Source organism: Sparus aurata, chromosome 17, assembly GCF_900880675.1.
Source record: "Sparus aurata chromosome 17, fSpaAur1.1, whole genome shotgun sequence".
NCBI classification, from domain to species: Eukaryota; Metazoa; Chordata; class Actinopteri; order Spariformes; family Sparidae; genus Sparus; species Sparus aurata.
This window is the reverse complement of record NC_044203.1, coordinates 15152062-15173264: the sequence shown is the minus strand read 5'-3', so window position 1 is coordinate 15173264 and position 21203 is coordinate 15152062. Positions and strand designations below refer to the sequence as shown.

At 40.3% G+C, this 21203-nt stretch overlaps 1 protein-coding gene across 6 annotated transcripts in view; it reads left to right on the top strand.

The window, feature by feature from the left end:
- Nucleotides 1-21203, top strand: part of triob (trio Rho guanine nucleotide exchange factor b) — a 108427-nt gene that overhangs the window by 61767 nt on the left and 25457 nt on the right. For all 6 annotated transcript variants that reach the window (XM_030393891.1, XM_030393888.1, XM_030393890.1 and 3 more), the window contains 23 exons: nucleotides 16-185; nucleotides 407-581; nucleotides 5449-5644; nucleotides 6606-6772; nucleotides 8993-9112; nucleotides 10041-10139; nucleotides 10251-10343; nucleotides 10599-10748; nucleotides 10885-10999; nucleotides 11204-11319; nucleotides 12456-12578; nucleotides 12999-13193; nucleotides 13636-13751; nucleotides 14777-14843; nucleotides 15126-15235; nucleotides 15408-15477; nucleotides 15635-15724; nucleotides 16029-16121; nucleotides 16281-16392; nucleotides 16728-16918; nucleotides 17352-17453; nucleotides 18838-18977; nucleotides 19236-19335. In XM_030393891.1, the coding sequence (XP_030249751.1) occupies nucleotides 16-185; nucleotides 407-581; nucleotides 5449-5644; nucleotides 6606-6772; nucleotides 8993-9112; nucleotides 10041-10139; nucleotides 10251-10343; nucleotides 10599-10748; nucleotides 10885-10999; nucleotides 11204-11319; nucleotides 12456-12578; nucleotides 12999-13193; nucleotides 13636-13751; nucleotides 14777-14843; nucleotides 15126-15235; nucleotides 15408-15477; nucleotides 15635-15724; nucleotides 16029-16121; nucleotides 16281-16392; nucleotides 16728-16918; nucleotides 17352-17453; nucleotides 18838-18977; nucleotides 19236-19335 (2910 nt within the window). The remainder of the gene's footprint in view (nucleotides 1-15; nucleotides 186-406; nucleotides 582-5448; nucleotides 5645-6605; nucleotides 6773-8992; nucleotides 9113-10040; nucleotides 10140-10250; nucleotides 10344-10598; nucleotides 10749-10884; nucleotides 11000-11203; nucleotides 11320-12455; nucleotides 12579-12998; nucleotides 13194-13635; nucleotides 13752-14776; nucleotides 14844-15125; nucleotides 15236-15407; nucleotides 15478-15634; nucleotides 15725-16028; nucleotides 16122-16280; nucleotides 16393-16727; nucleotides 16919-17351; nucleotides 17454-18837; nucleotides 18978-19235; nucleotides 19336-21203) is intronic.

The following is a 21203-nucleotide window of genomic DNA, read 5'->3' as shown; positions in this document are numbered from 1 at the left end:
GTCAATCATTGCTAGCTATGGACGTGGTTGGAGGAGCTTCAGAAGGAACTGCTGGATGATGTGTATGCAGAGTCGGTGGAAGCGGTGCAGGACCTGATCAAGCGTTTCGGCCAGCAGCAGCAGACCACCCTGCAGGCCACTGTCAATGTCATCAAGGAGGGAGAGGACCTAATACAACAGCTCAGGTGACAATAACTAGAACATGTCATGCAGTACAAACACAGTCTCCCTACTTAACGTGAGCTATGTTTTAGAGTTTAAACCATAATGAATCACTAAAAATAACTTACTCTGAAAAACAAAAGTAAAGAATACACAAGTTTTTCTTTGACTCTCTCAAGGATGTCTCTGCAAGAACCAAAAGCACACTGTGCTTTTAACTCCGCTGTTTTTGACCTCACCACAGAGACTCTGCCATCTCAAGCAACAAGACTCCCCACAACAGCTCCATGGCCCACATCGAGAGTGTGCTGCAGCAGCTGGATGAGGCCCAGGGCCAGATGGAGGAGCTGTTCCAAGAAAGGAAGATCAAACTGGAGCTCTTCCTTCAGCTCCGTATCTTTGAGAGGGACGCCATTGATGTGAGTAGGCTGGAGACGGGGACTTGGTGTATGATGAATATTTTAGTTTTATCTTGCAATGTTCTGGCAAAGGTGAAAGTAAGAAAAACAGAAAAAGTATAGGACAGGATTTAAGGGTTTGAGGATTGCACAAGGGGAAGAGAGCAAGTAAGGGGCTGGAGTGGATGAAGCATATCGACTTGCACATATAATATCTGAGCGGAAAATACTTCATAAGTGGGCATGAAAAATATCAGCGGTGAACCAGAATTTTCCAACTTATCAATAGGAATAGGGTGGTGGATGAAACAGAGAATTTCAGGAGCAAAGAAGAAGAGTACAGGTGAAAATATAATTGCAGAGAATGAGATACGTCAAGAAAGAGGGAATGACGGATATAAACGTACCGTATTAAAGCATCTGTTTTTGCATAGTGGCTTAGCAGTTCATACATGCAAAAGAAGATAAGTCACATGTGTCAAGGGGAATACACTGACATACCAAAATGACTGTGACTCTGAGCTGATGGACCGTTGCACAGTAAAAGAGAGCTAGGTCCTGTAGTGAGGATTCCCACCGGTTCAATGCTTGGTTGAATTTACAGCGATACTCTCACATGTGCTACATTAAAAAAGTATTTAGTTCCACTTGACGCATCTCATCCACTGACTCATTCCAATTTTGTTTCCCCCTCCCCAACCAGCTACTATTGCATCCTGTAATTCCTTAATGTCCCACTGTGAGAGTGAATGTTTTTTCTCAGCTGGAGCTCAGATATGATAACTGCTCTCTTAAAAATATTATTTTATGTTTCCCATCGTGATGTTTATCATGGCTGTCAAATCACATTTGTTGAGCCATGCTATGTTGACAGATGAATTACACTCAGTCACTGTGGAACCAAAAGCTTAGAGCAGAAATTCAGGCTTATATTCGTGATGACAGTGCAAGTAAAAAGGACGTTTGTGGCAAGTAATCACTGCTGCTGTGATGAATGAAAGTGTTCATGGAAATGGTTTTCAATGATAATAATGAAAATTTATGTTTTTCATTACATTGTTTGCCCTCCTCTGTCTACGTCATAACTGGATGATCAGATGATTATATAACTACTATAGTGTTTCTATTCCTACTTTTTTTTTTTACCTACCTTTTTTTTTTTTGCCTTTTCTGCTAAGTCAGCAGGATTTTAAAGACAAACATGATGAACTTGAGTAGAAGAACTACGGAGAAGACTACTTATCATACTATTGAAAGCTCTATAGAATTTAAAAGTATGCCCATGACTGGATTCTCTTCCCCTGTGTGTTGATAGATTTCTGTGGTTGGCTTCAAGTCATTTGTGTCTGTATTGTTAAGTCCAAAAGAACAGACAAGTCTTATTTAAGCTCTGCGTGTCAAGTCAGGGAACGGTGGTGAATCTGCTAATCTCTCGTATTGAACACTGAAGTACGCCCACACGTACACACACATAGACAGAGGATTAATATGACACAGTGCTTGAGCATGAAAATGGGCGGAGGAGACGTTAATTTTCATCCACTCCCTGCCCACACACACGCGCACTGTGACACTCCCTCCTGGCCTGAAGGGGTGTGTGTGTCTGAGGTGAGGGCATGGGGTTGAGGTGAGACATAACATTTTCTCACAATATATTCTTCTCTGACGATAGGCCCCGTATCACTTCAAACCACCAAGATAAAAAAAGACTTGGTCAAAGAGGAGGCTTATCTCCTCACATTAGTTAGTTTTCACAGTGTTGGTAGCTGAGGGAGATGGTCTTTTTGCACACAGAGGGTATTTTACTCAACTGTAAGAGGAGAGGAGAGCAGAGTGCAAATGACTGCTTGGTAAGTTTCCATTTTTTTGCCAGACTTATGATAATGTTAAGAGTATTATATTATTCTGCTTTGAAAGGACTTGATAAGGTAACTATTTGTGCTAGACAAGAAAGTCATGTTTTTGCACAGGGTAGATTTGAGAGCAGGGGAATTTTTGTGAATCCAAATTCCTGGAGCATGTTGTCTTAAGGCAATCACACTTTTCTGCGTGGAGAGACCATAATGCTCTTTATTGCAAAAAGGTTAAATGTATTTGTGTTATCATATTAAATGGAAAAGGTGCACTTTGAACATTCTAGTTATGATATGATGATTTTTTTTCTGCATAGTTTCAAGTAGTACAGAAAAGAACTTTAACGGACTTGTCCAAGACCATGAATTTTGGGGGATATGGATCAAGGCTTGTGTGAACCCTGGTTTGAGGAGGGAGGCGTTGTCTTGGATGTGTTTATTTATTTGTCTCCGAGAGAGCTCATCTGTGACCCCCCCGCTCCAGCTCTGCTGGTTGAATATTTGGAAAAGAAGCTGTCCTTGAGCATAACTTGTCCTGCTACTACTGTATGTTCACTAAAGAAGATTAGGTATTGACTGAGTAGTAGCAAACTCTTTCATGGAGAAAGTGGAGGGATGTATAGATGATCCTGAGTTACCAGAATAACTTGTATCTTGTTGATGTTTAGACCTGGTGTTAACGTACATAAGGTGAAAGGAAAGAAAGAAAGCAGGAGGTTGAATTCTGACATGAAAATGTTCGTCTAACTATGTATTGCCGCTCATTTTGACAGATATTTAGTTTTCTTCTGATCACAGTGACTACATGTACCAGTATACACTCCATATTTTTTAGTGCACACTCTGCATTTCGGATAGTTTTGTAGACAGTTTGATATTAGCTCAATCGAGTAGGGGCTGTTAGAAGCAATGCTAACCATTTTTTGCAGACCACATTGGCTGATATGTTACATTGCATGACTAAATATATAGAAAATATTTCAAACCCCTTTTGGTTCTTTATTTGTAGTTTCGTTCAATGTTTTCTTTGAGAAAAGTTTGAAGTTCAGTTTTTGCACACACCCAGACTAGTTAGAGTTAGAGAGAAACACAGTGTGCTTCTCAATGAAGCAGATCGGAAGAGAAATTTCAAGAGACAGATACGTTTTGAAGGGTTTATATGGACTCCTAACCTTGGAACTGTATTTACTGAGTATTCACTGTTTGCATTGAATTTGTCCCAACTCTTGGAAGCAGTTGGCAGCTCTCCCCTGCTTTTTCCGAAATGTTCAATATGACAAATAGGCCGAGCATAATCATACACTCAGTCTGTAGTAAATTGCTACTCCTGAAATGTTTCACCATCATTTTGCCAAGTTTTAGCAGTATATACTCTTGCCGCACTATGAATCAAACCTCTAACTGTAGCGCTCTTGATGTTTTAACATGAACAGGATTGTATCTTTTGGAGCCTGGGAAATACCTGGAGTGATGAGATAAGTAGCTTGGCCTTAGAAGATCACATTCTCATTCTGATACAGGTTCTTTTCAATCTCAGGCCCACAGGATTTCAGGCATGTAAACATGGATGTGCCTGTGTGCTTTTTAATCTCTGACTGCTAGTGTCACTGTTTCCCTTTAGTCTTTCTATCCCACACTGAAACTTGACAGACTCTTCTATTCAGTTCATTTTCCCCATTGTACGAGGTCTTCTTAGGCCATGGTTTGCAAACTTCTTCATATCAAGGATTCCTGAATTGACACAAATTAGAATATAGACCTTTATTTGATTAGATTTTTTCCCAGGGTCCCCCATCTGATAAGATTTTTGTTTTTGAATGTGTAATTACAGAAAGCGAATGAAACCCATTACCAAGGTAGTGGTAACAGTATATTTTGCTGTTGTGTTACTTATAGACGGAATTATAGTCAGAACAAATTATTCCCTCTGTAACCCCTCAAGGACCTGTACAGGTCCACTGACCCCACTTTAAAAAACAAAGTTCCAAGGCACAAGATGGCATACTTTGAATTGAAGAGCACAGCTACCAAAGCATCTTATTGTCATTTACATTTATGCGTACGGATTGAATTTTACCGCTGTTATGAGCTACTGCAGCATGACATTCTCACATTGCATGGACGTAACTCCACACACTTCAAATTGACACATTCCTTCTATTTGTATATAGGGTTACAGAACAGCTGAGCATAGGACAGACTTATTCAAGCCATTCAAGAAACTTCAATGTTTCACCCATGTCACTAAAGAAGATGAGAGTATAGACATTTTGACCTTTGACCATTTTAAATCATGTTATGGCCACTGCAGTGTAAATGTCAATTCTAAAGCTGCAATTCTAGCATGAAGATTTAATTTCACACCGTACCAGAAGACCTGAATTTTTGATGAAAACCTGAATCTCGGCCACAGGTTGACAGGTTAGGGTAAATCTTCAGTGCTTCAGAGCAAAGCGGTGGGTAAATTCTGAAATCAAATGTAGACTAGACCGCTTAAAAAAAAAAATGAAACACTGACAGACAGAGCTCGATGGTGCCAGGATCAAGGTGCCCCTGGTATCATGATTCAGTCTGCGTGGGCAGTCGGAGACATGCGCTGACATCTCAGTACATCTGCTTTACCAGCCATGCATCACCGGTGTAATATGTTATCCGTTATTATGGTTGTCAGTTTAGAGTGTCTGGTTACAGCCATTAAACTGTCTGGCTTGGTATTCAGAATTCTCTTAATCATAACATTAAATGGATAATGAAATGACTGCGTGGCTTTGCAGTGCTTTACTTTTCCTTTTAATGTTTGTGGTGGTGGAGATAATTGTTGCAAGATATCTTGTATTCTTAGCAGTGTTCTTAGCCACACATAATTTCATACAATCTTTAGCTCCTTCAATTTTCCTTATTAATGTCAAAGAGTTGAAGCAGATAAGTTTTTCCATTGTTTCTCGGTCCTTTTTTGATATTTAAAGTAATTTTTCTCCCATGATATCTGTGAATTAACATGTCTTCTTGTCTCACTCTTTCCGTCCCCTTCTCAGATCATCTCAGACCTGGAGTCATGGAACGAGGAGCTGTCCCAGCAGATGAGTGACTTTGACACCGAGGACCTCACGCTTGCCGAGCAGAGACTACAGCATCATGCAGACAAGGCGCTCACTATGAACAACCTCACCTTTGACGTCATCCACCAGGGACAAGAGTTGCTGCAATATGTCACAGAGGTCCAAGCGTCTGGTGAGTGAGGGAATAGAAATACAGTTAAATGTGTTGAAACGGTACATTCATTCGAACTTCATTTGAAAACAACAAAGACATATGGGCTTCTTTGAGTAATTAAGACGAAAAGGTAGAAGGATGGATATGTTTAGAGTGAATGAGTTAGTGAATTAGTGGAAGATGGCATGTTAAAGAAATTCAGGGATAGAGGGGATGTAATGGGAGTCGGAGCTGCTCTCGCCAGCCAGACTATGCCTTTTGATCCGTAAGAGATGTTCACCATCGGGTTACACCACTGTCAGATAGCAACACACACAAATACATGTTTTAGATGACTGGGAATAGCCTCCTCCTCTTCACCTCAGAGATTGGCACATAACAAATCAAGCTCACGTTATGCAAAAGTCTGACCCTGCAGTCAGCCAGCTGCACTGCTACAGCTTGCTGCGTGGCTGCCTTAATGATAGAAGATGTACATGAGTTACCTTTGTAACCTGCATTAGGACAATTATTTACCTGGGCTGGCCTTGTAGCTAGCATCACAACAATGCTGATGCAGAATACAGGATTAAAGTGTGAGTACAGATTATGCCAATGCCAAATTTGTCGTATTGGGTTCATGCAGGAGATTGGTTTTCAGACATTATTCTGTAAGCTTTTAGATCAACATTTCACTGTCTGCATGGCAACCTTACTTACAAAAATTGTAAGCTCTGTAACCCATGCATGAATGATTTTTAAGATGTCAAATTTGTATCTATCCAGCTGTTCCTATAAGATGCAGGTAAAACAGAGTAAATTTGTGTAATGCGTTATTAATACCTCTCCCTCTACTGCCATGTAGAATTGCTAAATTCTTCTTCATTTAGTACCCATGTTCTCTCGTCAGTAACAATAAGTGAAGAAAAAAGAACATCAGTAGTTATTATAAAAGGCAAATCGTCACTGGCAACAAAATAAAATGTCTGTTGTCTTTCAGGTGTGGAGCTGTTATGCGACAGAGATGTGGACATGGCCACACGGGTCCAGGACTTGCTGGAATTTCTTCATGAAAAGCAACAGGAGTTGGACCTGGCTGCAGAGCAGCACAGGAGACATCTGGAGCAGTGTGTCCAATTAAGGCATCTACAGGCTGAAGTAAAACAGGTACATACTTGTTGAAAAGACGGACAAGAGAACATAACAAGGATAGACAATGAGACAGCATTGAAGCATTCTCAAAAGAGAATTAGAAAAGAGAGAAAACAGAATTCATACTTTCATTCAGCATATGAATGCTGACGTGCTGTAATTCAGAAATAAGCGCACAAAGGGCTACCTGTGAGCCTGAGGTCAGCATGATCTGTTGAAAGCTATTCTGACAATTAATTGCCAGTGCATACCATGATACTGCAGCAGAGAGCGTTGAAGGACTAAAAGGCTACAGTATGTTCTGTCTGTACATGACCATGGGTAGATGACTAATTCTGTGTCAACACTCTCTCCCTCCTCTTTCTTTTTCTCTATTGCTCGCTGTATCTCTATCAGTCTGTGTCTCTCTCTGACTTTGGGGAATAGTCAGAGAAAAGCAGTGTTATTGTATGTCCAGCCAATGTTTGGAAATTCAAGGCAAAAAAAAAAACAAAAAACGGGCCAGACAGAATCTGACTTGATATGGAGGGAAACAGCTCAGGTGTCTGTTGTGTCAGTAAAGTGCACATCTACCTGCACTTCTCACACAGATTTTGAAAGGCAGCCACTGGTATTTCAAAGCAAAACATAAAACAAACATGAAGCCAATTTTCATAACTAGGCCTGTTATCATAGTGATGCAGTCAAATATCAACACACATTATCTTCCAACTAGTGCTTGAGCGAATAAAAAATTGAACAAAAGTGTTGGCAGATATGAAACTGAGACTAAATTAAACAAAATTGTACACTGAGAGTACTGCAGCAAAGCATTTCAGAAGATGAACTACCATCGCATTGATCGAATAGACCTGACAGTATGATGATGGTGTTACATCAGTGTGATGTTTGTGTTGTTTTCTAGTCATCTACCCACAGAGAGGCCGCTATGGAATGACTGAGATGTTAGTGTAAAATACAGCTCAACTTATTTTCTTTCACAGAGCTTGGCTGTTGCAATCCCTGCACTGCATCCTGGGAATTTACCTAAACCCTGTTAGACTAAATTTGAAACAACCATAATCTGGTAATTGTAGCCTGTATATTCCTGCGACTGATATATAAATATCCAGTCTTTCAGTCCTGGTTAGAGAATACTACACAACAGTTAAGGTTTTTTTTTTTGGTTTGTTTGTTTTTTCAGCTTCAGATGTCCAAAACTGAGAGGTGGTTAAGAATAGGGATTATGACTAGAGCGTGCGTTATAACAGATAAAAGCACCGTCAAAGTACTATAAAACTGCGTCAGCGTGGTGTGGTATCATGAAATAAAGGAATATATTATGTCACTACATTCTACTTGTTTTTCATACCTTACAGGTGAATCATACATGTAGTCATTACTGCTGATATTGCTGCTGTTTGTTCGTGGATTAGAGTTACGTAACATAGACGTGCAGCTCCTCTGACGTCCAGCAGCAAACACGCATACCTGTCCTGCCTCGAGACATTGCAAGTGCAGTGGAAACACAGACCCTGTTATAGTTGCTGAAAAACAGGAGCCAGAGTTGTGTTGCATCATCACTTTTACAGCCAAGATCCAGTTGCAGCTCTGCCCATCACCCACACAGCAGGTGTGCTTTGCTGAGTCAGAGAGAGGTGTTCTGTCAGACTGTGTTTAGCATACCCTTTGGCTAAAACTAGGCCAACAAAACTATGAGCAAATGGGATTTTGTGTGCATCTAGGAGCGTGTGTGTGTGAGGCAGTGTGTGTGGTAGTTGAAGTGATTATGTGCAAGGGGCTAAGTAAAGGATAGAGTAGGCAGGTAGGGAAACGTGTGCAAAGTGAAATTTGATGTCAAGGAATTTAAGCGTGGACAGAGAGAGAATGCAATGGCATGAGGAGGTGTCGGGGTTAGAGAAACAATGAAAATAAAACATGAGCAGAGGAAGATAAAAGAAGGTGGTTGGTGCACATGGAGAGAGCTAAAAGCTGATTGTTTCAAGTGTTTGTGGGTTCTGTCATGGTTTTATTTGTTAGGACAGCTTGAGATACGACAGGAAATGGGATCAGGATGAGGAGAGAAGGGGGTGACATGCAGCAAGGGGCCACAGGTCGGACTTGAGCCGTGAGCCTCTGCAGTGAAGTTTGTTAAGATGTTTTTTTAGCGTAGGTTGTGCAGATAATTTCAGTCCATTAATATGTCCAAAAATATACAGTGATGATAGCAAAGTGATTTTTGTCTGTTTGTTTTAGGTTCTGGGTTGGATCCGTAATGGTGAATCCATGCTGAACGCCGGTCTGATCACAGCCAGTTCGTTACAAGAAGCTGAACAGCTGCAGAAAGAACATGAGCAATTCCAACATGCAATAGAGGTAACATTTTGAAAAAAATCCATATTTCATAATTTTGTATTTTTGTTTTTGTTGGTCTCAATTCATCTCCTCATGCTCCATTCTTCATCACCCCATGTCCTACTTTTGTATCTCCTTTGCCCTGTTCATCCTGGGAAAACTGTTCTCGGGTTCATACATGTATCCACTGCCTCCCCGTCTCATCACAAGTCACACATGAAATGGAATTATGAATAACTGATTTATCTACCTCTCTTTTTCTTCTCTCTCTGCTTACCTTTCTTCTTTACTTCCCTTCTCCTTTTACCACTGATTATGCAGGGTGCCTTTCCTTTGAACTCTTGTCGAGCCTGGCTCATTTTAATTCAGACCTGTACCTGACCTACTTCTCCAGAGCTCACATATACGCACACACACAAAGATGCACTCACAGAAGAAGCTGTGTTTATGATTATTGTCTGTGTGAGACTTGAATTTTAATCCGCATGCCATAACTGGAGTCCCTGAAACCCACAATGGGCCCTGTGTGGTAAGAAAATAGCAACTGATATGGGAATGTCCTCGTTGATGGTACCCTGTAGGTGCAGCAGACATTACCAAAGGTTGCAGGAAATCCTTCACTCTTCCTTCATCTTATTCTGTTTCCCCTCCCTCTACTGCTCTGAGTCCAGTAAGGAGGGGGAAAAAAAATCACAAAATACTTTCTTTTTTTACCTCCCTATCTCATTTCCTCCCCAGAATGCTCACTCCAGGACAATCTTTTATGACACAGCCATAAGCACACACAACTTTTATTTATCTAGCCTCTCCTCCACCCTCCACCAAGCTGTCCTGCAGGGCCAACAAGAAGCTGGGGTCCTATTTTGAAAGCAATGGCTGTGATATAGAGGTTCATATAACTCTTGAATTTCATGTTGTTTTTTTTATCTCACCCTCACCCCGCATTCAGAAAACCCATCAAAGTGCACTGCAGGTACAGCAGAAGGCTGAGGCCTTACTCCAGGCAAACCACTACGACATGGATATGATCAGGGACTGTGCGGAAAAGGTATCCATCCAACAATTTCATACATCTCTAATGGAGAGCATGAATAGTGGAAGAGGTGACATGGTTTTAAAGGTGCTTGTTGTAAACTGATTTATTTTGTGTGACTTGAAGGTAGCAGACCACTGGCAGCAGCTGATGCTGAAGATGGAGGACAGACTCAAGCTGGTTAATGCTTCTGTTGCCTTCTACAAAACCTCTGAACAGGTACTTGTGTGTGTGTGTGGGGGGGGGGGGGGATAAACAGGTGTTTAAGTGTCAGATAATCAGGCAAACATGATTATGGAAGGGCACTGTCCTTTGTCAGTGTACCTGCAAATTGTCTGCCTGCAGTGTCAGAGTATCGTAAAAACAATGTTCTCAAGGATGTACAATTTCACAGGTTGCATGTGTGTCTTGAGCAGTAGAGGACCAGTGTTGCACCGTACAGTGGTTTTATATACTGTTTCATCTATGTCTCAGGTGTGCAGTGTGTTAGAAAGCCTGGAGCAGGAGTATAAGAGAGAAGAAGACTGGTGTGGCGGTGCTGATAAGCTGGGCCCGAACAGTGAGTCAGACCACGTCACTCCTATGATCAGCAAACATCTGGAGCAAAAAGAGGCCTTCCTCAAGGTGAGACAAAAAGCAAGAAAAGACGTATCAAATCACTTGTTTTTAGGTTGATTTCTAAGGAAATGTCTATATTAATCAGAAAGGTATTACTATTGAGCCTGTATGTGACATATGTTCTCATTCTGCACACTTACAGGCCTGTACATTAGCCCGGCGTAATGCTGACGTCTTCTTAAAGTACCTGCACAGGAACAGTGTCAATATGCCTGGCATGTTGTCCCATGTCAAAGCTCCAGAGACTCAGGTCAAGAGTAAGTAGACAACTCAGCAGTTTCCTTCATCATTTTGCATCTTATAATACAAAGATCTTTATCAAATTGTATATTTAACTTTTAACTGTCGCAGGCTTCTTAATTCATTCACAGTATTATAAATCCAGGTTTTCAGTTACGTTCTTGTATAATGCTGATGTACAAAAAATACAAGAATTGTTAATGCTTGTGTTTTTCCATCAGATATCTTGAATGAGTTGCTGCAGAGAGAGAACAGAGTGCTCCACTTCTGGACCATGAGGAAGCGGAGGCTGGACCAGTGCCAGCAATATGTTGTGTTTGAACGCAGCGCAAAACAGGTGTGTTCTTGGGAACGAGTGTATACTGGATGTTTATGTGGCCACTAGCAATGATAAGTCTGAGTGCATTCGTGCATTGTTTCATTCAGTTGCCATCCTCCTCCGTATTAGATGATCGACTCTTGCTTGCATTGGAATCAAATCAGCAAGTTGGTTTGCCTCAAGTATACAGCTGCAACTTTCATTTGACTCTGTTTTTAAGTCGAGCAGTCTGTTTTTTCTTGGTAATGATACATTTCAGATATACTGGAAATGATGTAATCCTGCAGACATTTGCAACAATGACAGTCATAAGGACGGCTATCATTATGTGGCCCACTAAATTTAAGCACCACGTTTATTACAGAGCATTGCCAAACATAAGTCTCCAACCACTCATTTTTAGCCCTCGGCTGGACCAAACATTTCAGCCTCTGGGACCTCTTGTTGTGGTGTTTTTCTGTGTTTTAAAAGAGTAAGAGATCAATAACACTCAATATTTTTTTTTATCAAACCTGGCTCAGAACAGCCATTGTTCAAAGATACAGTTGTTTAATTCAAACATGACTGCTTGAAACTTTTCAAGAAGCCAAAGAAAGTTAGAATCCATGGCATTTAAGCTCTAGACTCTTCATGTAAGGGGTCTAATGCTGTTTAAATATAAGACAATTTGCTCCCTCTTGTGGTGTTATGAGGGCAGGGCCCAGGTACCGAGCAATGTGAAAATCAGATGACATCATAGACGTTTCTAGGACATGGCTATTCTAGGGCAATCCAGGTTTTATCCGCAGGGCCCAAATGCTTTCTGGTTTCACAGTTTGCCTGTACCAGTTCTGCCACTTCTAGTTATGAAGTACACTGATAAAAGAAAATAAAACTAAATGGGACCTTTGGAAATTGAATGCTAGATATTTTAAAGTTAAATTTTTGATCACTGGTTGCAGATTGTATATGTATGGTATATTGATAATATGTGTCAAAAAATCTTTTTCCTTTATCATATTGTTGTTTCTCAAATTTTATAGATGTCAACTGAGTTTGTGCACCAGTTTGAACCAGGTCTTAAGATTTGGATAGTTAATAGAGACTGTGTCAAACTGTGTAACTGAAATCCCCGCAGTGTAAACATACTCACTTGTGATTGGTTGTTTCCTCAGGCCCTGGAGTGGATCCATGACACTGGGGAGTTTTACCTGTCCACACACACATCGACCGGCTCCAGCATTCATCACACGCAGGAGCTGCTCAAAGAGCACGAGGACTTCCAGATCACAGCAAAGGTCTGTGTTGGTTCAAGTTTATTTGTCAATCTTTTACTGTGTAAAACAAGGTGGAGAGGATAGCAACTGTGCGTTTTTGTGCCTGTTGCTCTCCTTGTTGGGTTGTGTGTATGTTTGCACAGTCCTGCACTCTGCTGTGAGGCCCATTCCCAGGGCAGTGTATTGTCCTCTTTTCTCATTGCTGGTGTTACTGTTATTGTGTTGGAGAACTAGCTATTGTGTCCATCAAGCAAACACAATGATTGCTAACTCTCTCTCTCTCTCTCACTCTCTCTCTCACACACACACATTCACTCTCTTTCTCTCTCTCTCTTATCTACCTTTCCTACACCGGCACCGCCTCTCTGTGGCCACCTCTCTTCTCTTCCACTCTCTGTCTCTCTATCTCTATCCCCTCCCTAAATGTCTATCTATTGACAGCAAACCAAAGAGCGGGTAAAGCTGTTGATCCAGCTGGCAGATGGGTTTTGTGACAAGGGCCACGCCCATGCCCTGGAGATAAAGAAATGGGTGTCCTCAGTGGACAAGCGCTACAGGGACTTCTCTCTCCGCATGGACAAATACAGAACCTGCCTGGAAACGGCGCTTGGCATTTCTTCCGACTCCAACAAGGCTGTGAGTGTGCACCATTGATAAAACTCAAAGAAGAGACGGATATAACCTGTATTCTTCCTATGTGTGTTTTGAAACTCAATTCATATGCTCAATTCTAAACGCTCAGGTTGATGCTGTATAATAAAAAACATAGAAAGATACATGTGTTGATATGTCTGGCACAGGTTATAGTGATAAGAACAGAACCTCTGTCTCTAGTCTTTATAGTGCAAGTGTATGACAAAGTCATGTGGTGAATTTAATCGTATAAACTTTTCCTGGCTTTCATGTTATTGTAGTTTCATGTGTAGGAGCTTTCACCAGAGGGTCAGATGTTGTTGGTTTACTGCAAGTTCCTATTTAAACTCCATCTCCAGTTACTTCTAACAGAGAGAGAATGCAAATACATCATGCATTGATGTGTTGACTGGTGTCCATTGATTGTCCACCACATCCTTTTCAGAGTAAAGAGCTGCAACTGGACATCATCCCTGCCAGCGCTCCAGGGTCAGAGGTCAAGCTGAGGGATGCTGCCCATGAACTGAATGAGGAGAAGAGGAAGTCAGCGCGAAGGAAAGAGTAAGTGCAGCAGCCATTTTCCTGGAATACTCTCCACTGATCACCACCTGATGCTCAGCATCACAGGAATGCTGCCTGCATGAATACTTCAATAATTTCCTGCAAACATATGAAAACAGTTTTGTGAGTCCCATTAAGATTGTGTAGCTGCAGCCAGACTTTCATTTCAAATTGTTAGTGATAATGTGGATTGTAATGTCAGAATACCCAGAGAACATGAGCACATCACAGTGAAAGCGGAAATCTTTGATTCTAATCAAGTGTTTAAAGAAATGGAGATGAAATTTATGGTGCATGTGAAAGGATGCAGAGCAGTAATGTGTCTCATGAGCATTTATCACAAATCGTTGAAAGTGTTCCTGATGCTGTACAGAATGTGGTAATTGGTTTTAAATGGTTTATGGGGGAAAAACAAACAGAAGGGGGCCCATGGACAGCCTGCAAATTAAAGTACATATATTCACAAGCCATAAGTGAGCCATAAGGGGGTTGTAATGCACTCACAATCATTAACATAGCTAGTTTTTTCTTAAATCTATGCTTAGAAGAATGTCACAATAGAGGAGCTGCTTCGGAGCAGTAAATAGATGTCTACAGTGCTGCCACCTACTGTAACAGGAGACTATTTGTGACTGTAGGTCAAAACATGATATCCAATGGCTTTGTACTGTGAACTAAATATTTTGTCAAGTGACAAGGAGACACTTTCCTGTCACGTGGATTGGCTTTTTTAACTCATAACATGCTGACATTACAGTTTTTTTTTATTACTGACTATACGACCAGTTCTTGTAGTCTGTCTTTGAGCATGTGTTGATAGCTAGATTAGTAGTAGTTACAGATAATGTAGAAACAGTAAAACCGAGTACTCTTTTACATGCTTAATGTTTTAGTTTTGCAATGTATCACCGTATAGTTTTAAGTCTTCATCGCAGGTTGTCAGGTACACTTTGTTTATATTGGTGAGCTACAGCATCTGACCATGTTTATCAGTGTCTCTATACTCAATGTGCATCTCCTTTCAGATTTATAATGGCCGAACTGATTCAGACAGAGAAAGCCTACGTCAGAGACCTACGGGAGTGTATGGATGTAAGTATTCTAATGAACACACTCATAGCTACTTGTGTACCTTAAAAAAGATATTTTTTTCCTGATATGAATGACTCTTTTTTTGCCACTGCTGTGTTTTGTTTTTCTTTTTTTTTAAATGGTTATATTTTGATAGTCCACTTGCAATTTCTCTCTGTACTTTACCTTTAGATATTTCCGTTGGTTGCTCACAAAACAAGAAAATAGATGCTCCTACATCAGACGAGTTGGCACAAAGATGGTTCTAGGTTTTTGATAAATAATGCTCTGGTGTTTGTGCAGACCTACCTGTGGGAGATGACCAGCGGTGTGGAGGAGATTCCTCCCGGTATTGTCAACAAGGAACACATCATCTTTGGGAACATGCAGGACCTCTATGAGTTTCATCACAAGTCAGTAGAGCAGTGATCAGCTAACGATCAGCTAATTAAGTTTGATGATGATACAAATGATACAATTACTGTAATATGGAAATCCTTCTATCCTTCAGGAGCAGAGAATATACAAAATGTGTTTCTCGTTTTCTGAGTGCTCCTCTTTTGAATCCTTTCTGTCTCTGTACAGTATCTTCCTGAAGGAGTTGGAGAAGTATGAGCAGCTTCCAGAGGATGTCGGCCATTGTTTTGTGACCTGGGTAAGAGATTTACAAGAATTTGTTTTCCTGAGTTGTTTTTATGTCTTAACCAGTATTATTTAGTTTTTGTTTGCTCTGATCAGTTTTGATCAATATTAAATATAATGAGTTTGAGTATAGCTTGTGAGTAAACACTGGTGTTGTTCCTACTGTTCAGGCTGATAAGTTCCAGATGTATGTGAACTACTGTAAGAACAAGCCGGACTCTACTCAGCTCATCCTGGAACATGCTGGACCCTACTTTGATGTAAGTCCCTAGTACCATTAATGCCTGATGTAAAATGACTTGTTGATGACTTGACATGATATTAGTGTTAGAGTTTTTTCTTTTTTCTTTTACATTTTGTAACACATACATGCTTCGTGGACTAAATAAACATCCAGGGAGCAGAGATAGACAATTTTCTTTTGGTTTATAATAGCCTGACACTGACAAATTGTTCTTTGTTATTGTTGTTGTGGTTTAGCTTTCAAGATGTGTTTGTACATTAAATGAGTTTGAAGACCTTGGCTTCTGTATAACATTATTTTTTCTCTTTTTTGATTTACAGGAAATCCAACAAAGACATCGCCTTGCAAACTCCATCTCCTCTTACCTGATCAAACCAGTCCAGAGAATCACTAAATACCAGCTCCTTCTCAAGGTACAGCATGTCCTTATGTAAATAATACAAGGTAGCATTTTTTGCTGGGCAAAATATGTATAAGATAGGAACTTAAACCCTGTAATGAACTTATTGAAGTGTTCTTTACTTCTTCATTTGAACGCCACTTTTGTCTCTCTTTGTGTTCATCTGCTGTAGGAGTTGTTGACATGCTGTGAGGAAGGTAAAGGAGAGATCAAGGATGGTCTGGAAGTGATGCTAAGTGTTCCCAAGAGAGCCAATGATGCCATGCACCTCTCTATGCTGGATGGTGGGTTTACACAAATACACACACACACACAGTCACACACACACACACACACACACACACACACACACACACACCTCTACAGCTCATGGAATTGATTTTTGATAGCCAGCTGCTAGCTGAGTGTGTTCTGAAGGTCTGATGATTTGTCATAATCTAACATTCACTGCCTCATTGATTTTGTGAATTAAATTATGTCACTCACTTTCAATTCATTCAGCACAAATTATTTTTAATTAAATTTACCTCTGTATGCCCACACACGTGTTTGTACATACGGTATACACCTGAAAAAACACAGAAATGACTCTTTTCCTTCTCTCCTCTTACTATCTCAGGGTTTGATGGGAACATTGACTCCCAAGGAGAGTTGATACTTCAGGAGTCCTTCCAAGTCTGGGATCCCAAGACTCTTATCCGAAAGGGTCGTGACCGGCACCTCTTCCTCTTCGAGATGTCCCTGGTCTTCAGCAAAGAAGTCAAAGACTCCAACGGGCGCAGCAAGTACCTGTACAAGAGCAAGCTATTTGTAAGTAATGTTTTATTAGATTATATTGCGTTTTGTTTTTTTAATTAATTGAGATAGCATAGAAGTCAATTAAGATCTACTAGGGATATATTTGGATGATGCTAGGAAGGTATGGATGCAGCCCTTAGTAGTGTTAAAAGTACGGACTAACACATGACAACAGCAAATTGTAATTTTTATTACATACCAGGTCATTATATCTGTTAATTTCTATCATTGATTGCCTAACTAAATGCAGCTCGTGTTGCCATATTATCCAACTCATCCTTGGGTCATATCAGGTTTTGTTAGTTCAAATCAACATTTTTGAATTTAGATTGAAGCTGCTCCCAGCCTACAGCTTTGTGAACATTGGACTTGGTTTGATTCAGGATTGCATTATTTTTTGCTCATGTGTCATGTGGATTTGCTGACATGTTATTCAACCCCTCAGACTTCGGAGCTTGGAGTGACAGAACATGTGGAGGGAGATCCTTGTAAGTTCGCCCTGTGGGTCGGCAGGACCCCGACCTCAGACAACAAGATCGTCCTCAAGGTATCAAGATGTTGATTTAAATGCAGGAGATGAAGGGGCAATGTTTGGTCTCTGAATTCATATTAACTAAGAATATTTTTCCTCTCTCAATATTTTACAATAGTTTCAGATATAAGTTGTCATTGTCATTGTTGTTTCATAAGGAATTGCAGTTCCACTTCCGGCACTGTACTGAGTGTAAAACAGAGCCCCATTTGATTCCCCATCTGCAGGAGTGGTCAAGTTGTTAACACATAAGGCAGAAGAGTCACTCCATATCTGCAGTCCACCCCCACTCAATCCTACATCCCCTCTGTTCAGCCAAGAAAGTTCACTCCCTGTAGGGGGTTGGAGTGTTACTTTCTGCTTCTTATTCACTCATCACACAGAAACATTTAGCGTAGCAGTTGACGGGTCAAAATCGAAACTCACAAGCAACTTGGTAGTTCTCGCGCAGTGAGTCAGAAGCAATGTTTTATGCAGGGTGTGTGTGCAGATACAGTATACGTTTGTTTTTGAGACTGACAGAGAGAAAGACTGAAACTAGTGAATTCTCGGTGTGTGTTACATTGTGTGTATGTGCACAGCTATTTGTTTTATTGCATAACCTTTAATGACCATCCTCATCTGTGTCTTATGTAACATGGCGTCACAGCAGCCTTGGTGCTGCTCGTTGCTAAGTGAAAGAGGAGGAGAATATACAGACAAGGGTAGTCATATGCACAACACGGCATCACATTGGCCGACTGACGTAAATACACGAGGCATACGACAAATGTCTCTCTGTGGAAACTGAGTGGAGTTTAAGAGACATTATTGTCGTCATTTCACATTGTGTCTGAATATGGAGGTATCCTCCATATTCAGTGAGGTATCCTCAAGTACAAGGTTGCAGAGATCAAAGCACTCTTGTGGGACTAGATATAACTATATAATGGCTAAATTAAACCAGATGCAGTGTTATGTGTCAATAATTCATACATTCATGCTGAGTGAACAAGGCACCTGCTTTCATTTATCTCAGCTGTTCACATCTCTTGTTGCTGATTAAATGTCTGTGTGTGTATGTGGAAAAAGCAGGAAATTAACCTGGCTACATCGCTGACATAACCGTAGTACAAAGTTCAGATTAATACATTAACGTGTGTGACGTGCAATGAGGGCTCATTTGGAATGGAGATCAGGGCTGCAAATTCTTTTAAATGGCTTTTAGAAACCCATTACTCTAAATTGCTATTTGGTGATTTCAAATGTTTTATGATATTTTAGTCTGCTTTTAACATAAGGTGTTCTGTAACAGTGTTTTGAAAGGTGCTTCATAAATTATTTCTTTTACTATATTGTTATATATATACAATCCTATGAATCTGACCTTTATCTCACCTAATCATGAATTGTATCACAGGCTTCAAGTATCGATAACAAGCAGGACTGGATCAAACACATTAGAGAGGTCATCCAGGAGCGAACGGTGCACCTGCGTGGAGCTCTGAAGGAGCCAATCCACATCCCTAAAGCCACCACAACAAAGCATAAAGGCAGACGGTAAGCTAATATGTATTAATGAGTTTACATGTTCATGCACATGATCACCATGTATGTATATTTTTGTATATGCCACAAATATTTGAGAATAAATACAGAAGTATTTTAAAACTGTTTCAGTGAGTTTTCAAATAATAAAGGAAAAGTGACTTTACAAAGGGGAAAAACCATCCAAATAACCAACATTTCCTGTAAAATGTCATGTAATAATTGGTATAATGAAATTATGATGATTACTGTAATATTAATGTAATGCAGGGACGGAGAGGAGCTGGACAGCCAGGGAGACGCCAGCAGCCAACCTGATACCATCTCCATTGCCTCACGCACATCCCAGAACACCCTGGACAGCGATAAGGTTGGAACACCCCCATTAAAAAATATACCCACACACTACCTTAAGGCCTTCCTCATCCTCAAAATGTATAACCCAGACTCAGAAAAAATTTGGAACGCTATGTTAAACATAAATGAAACAGAATGGGATGATTTGCTACTACTATTTCCCATGTTCTAAATTGAAAACAGTACAAAGACAATATATTGAATATTTTACCTCATCAACGTCATTGATTTTTAAAATATATATATATATATATGTTTATTCTGAATTTGATGCCAGCAACATGTATCAAACAAGTAGGGACAGGGGCAACACAAGGCTGGAAAAGATGTGAAATGCTCAGAAAACACCTGTTTGAACATTCCACAGGTAATAGAATAGAATAGAATTACTTAATTGATCCCAGACTGGGAAATTATTTTTGTCACAGCAGCAGTGGGTCCACAAAAAAAGAAAGAAAAAGAAAAACACACTGTACATAACATAAATAGAAAGCAAGATATACAATGTATATACACAGTGCAAACTATACTATAAACAATAATAATCTTCAACTATACAAGAAGTAAACAATTCTAATGAATGTGCAATAACAGAACCAACATATACTTATGAATATGCAAGAGGTTTATTGATAACAGGTGATAATATTATGACTGTATAAAAGGAACTCACTCTTTCACATGAAAGGATTGGGTAAGGTTCAAAACTTGTGAAACACATGATTGTGTAAACGATATGACACCATGGTCTCGGAAAAATTTTGTTAAACTGTTGTTGGGAAACACAGTTTTTTTGGAAATTATTGCATTATGTTTGTGTTTACGATTTACACAGCGTCCAGATTTTCTTTAGAATCAGGGTTGTATCAGAGAGCACTTTAGAAATACACAAAGTATTTTCTCCTCACATGTCACACTATTCAGTTAATTCTATGTAGCCTCTCTGTCATTGGTCCATGATGCAGTCACACGGTGACATGATTGTCGGAAGCTGCAGAGTGGTTAGTTGCAGGCAACTCTCCTTAAGTTGTTTCCTGAGAAAGTGTTTGCTTGTGTAAGGAGGAAGAAACAGTCCATCTGACAGAGCTTTATAGCAATGTGTGTTTGTATGTGTGCAACCATGTGTGCGTTTGATTTTGTGTGTGTGCGTGTTTGAGAAAGAGAGAGAGAGAGAGAGGATCTAAGCTCACTGCATACAGGCACTGTCGGCCGTGGTTATATCTGGTAATAGCACCACAGAAGGCTTATCCTCCTACGCTCAGTATGAGCAACTGTAAAGCTAACACATACACACACATACCAGCACACATAGATAGAAAATATGTCCATACTTTTAAGTCATACCAATTATAAACTGTGGCAGTGGACTCCTACACAAGTTCATTATTTTCACACTTTAATTGGGCTCTCCCCAGCTTGGCCACATACATTTAAATAAAGAAAATTAGATTAATGTGTTCACTATCGCTGTTGAGTTAACTGTTGTCACAAAAAGCTCAGCTCTGTGGGTGTTTCATGTAACATAAAACCCGATTGAAAAGTTGAGCAGGTGAGCAGCGTGTGTGTGCTCATGAATTCATTAGTCATTGTTCCCTCAGTAAAGGACACGCTCCCATGCATGAGCATTCAAAAGACACGTGCAAAATATAAATGTTGGGTCTCAGTCTCACTTTTTTGAATGCCCCTCTCTATCTCCCTCTCTGTGAGGGCTCTCTGTCAGACCTCTCATTCAAGAGGCAGTGACAGTGGTGTGTTTGTTTTAGTGTGTGTGTGCCGTTGTTCCTGTGTGTGTCTCTCTGCTTTAGTGACTGACTTGTGTGTCAGCAGCTTCAGCCTCCCACGCTCTCTTCACAGAGGATGCTCGTCTGTATGCCAGACAGG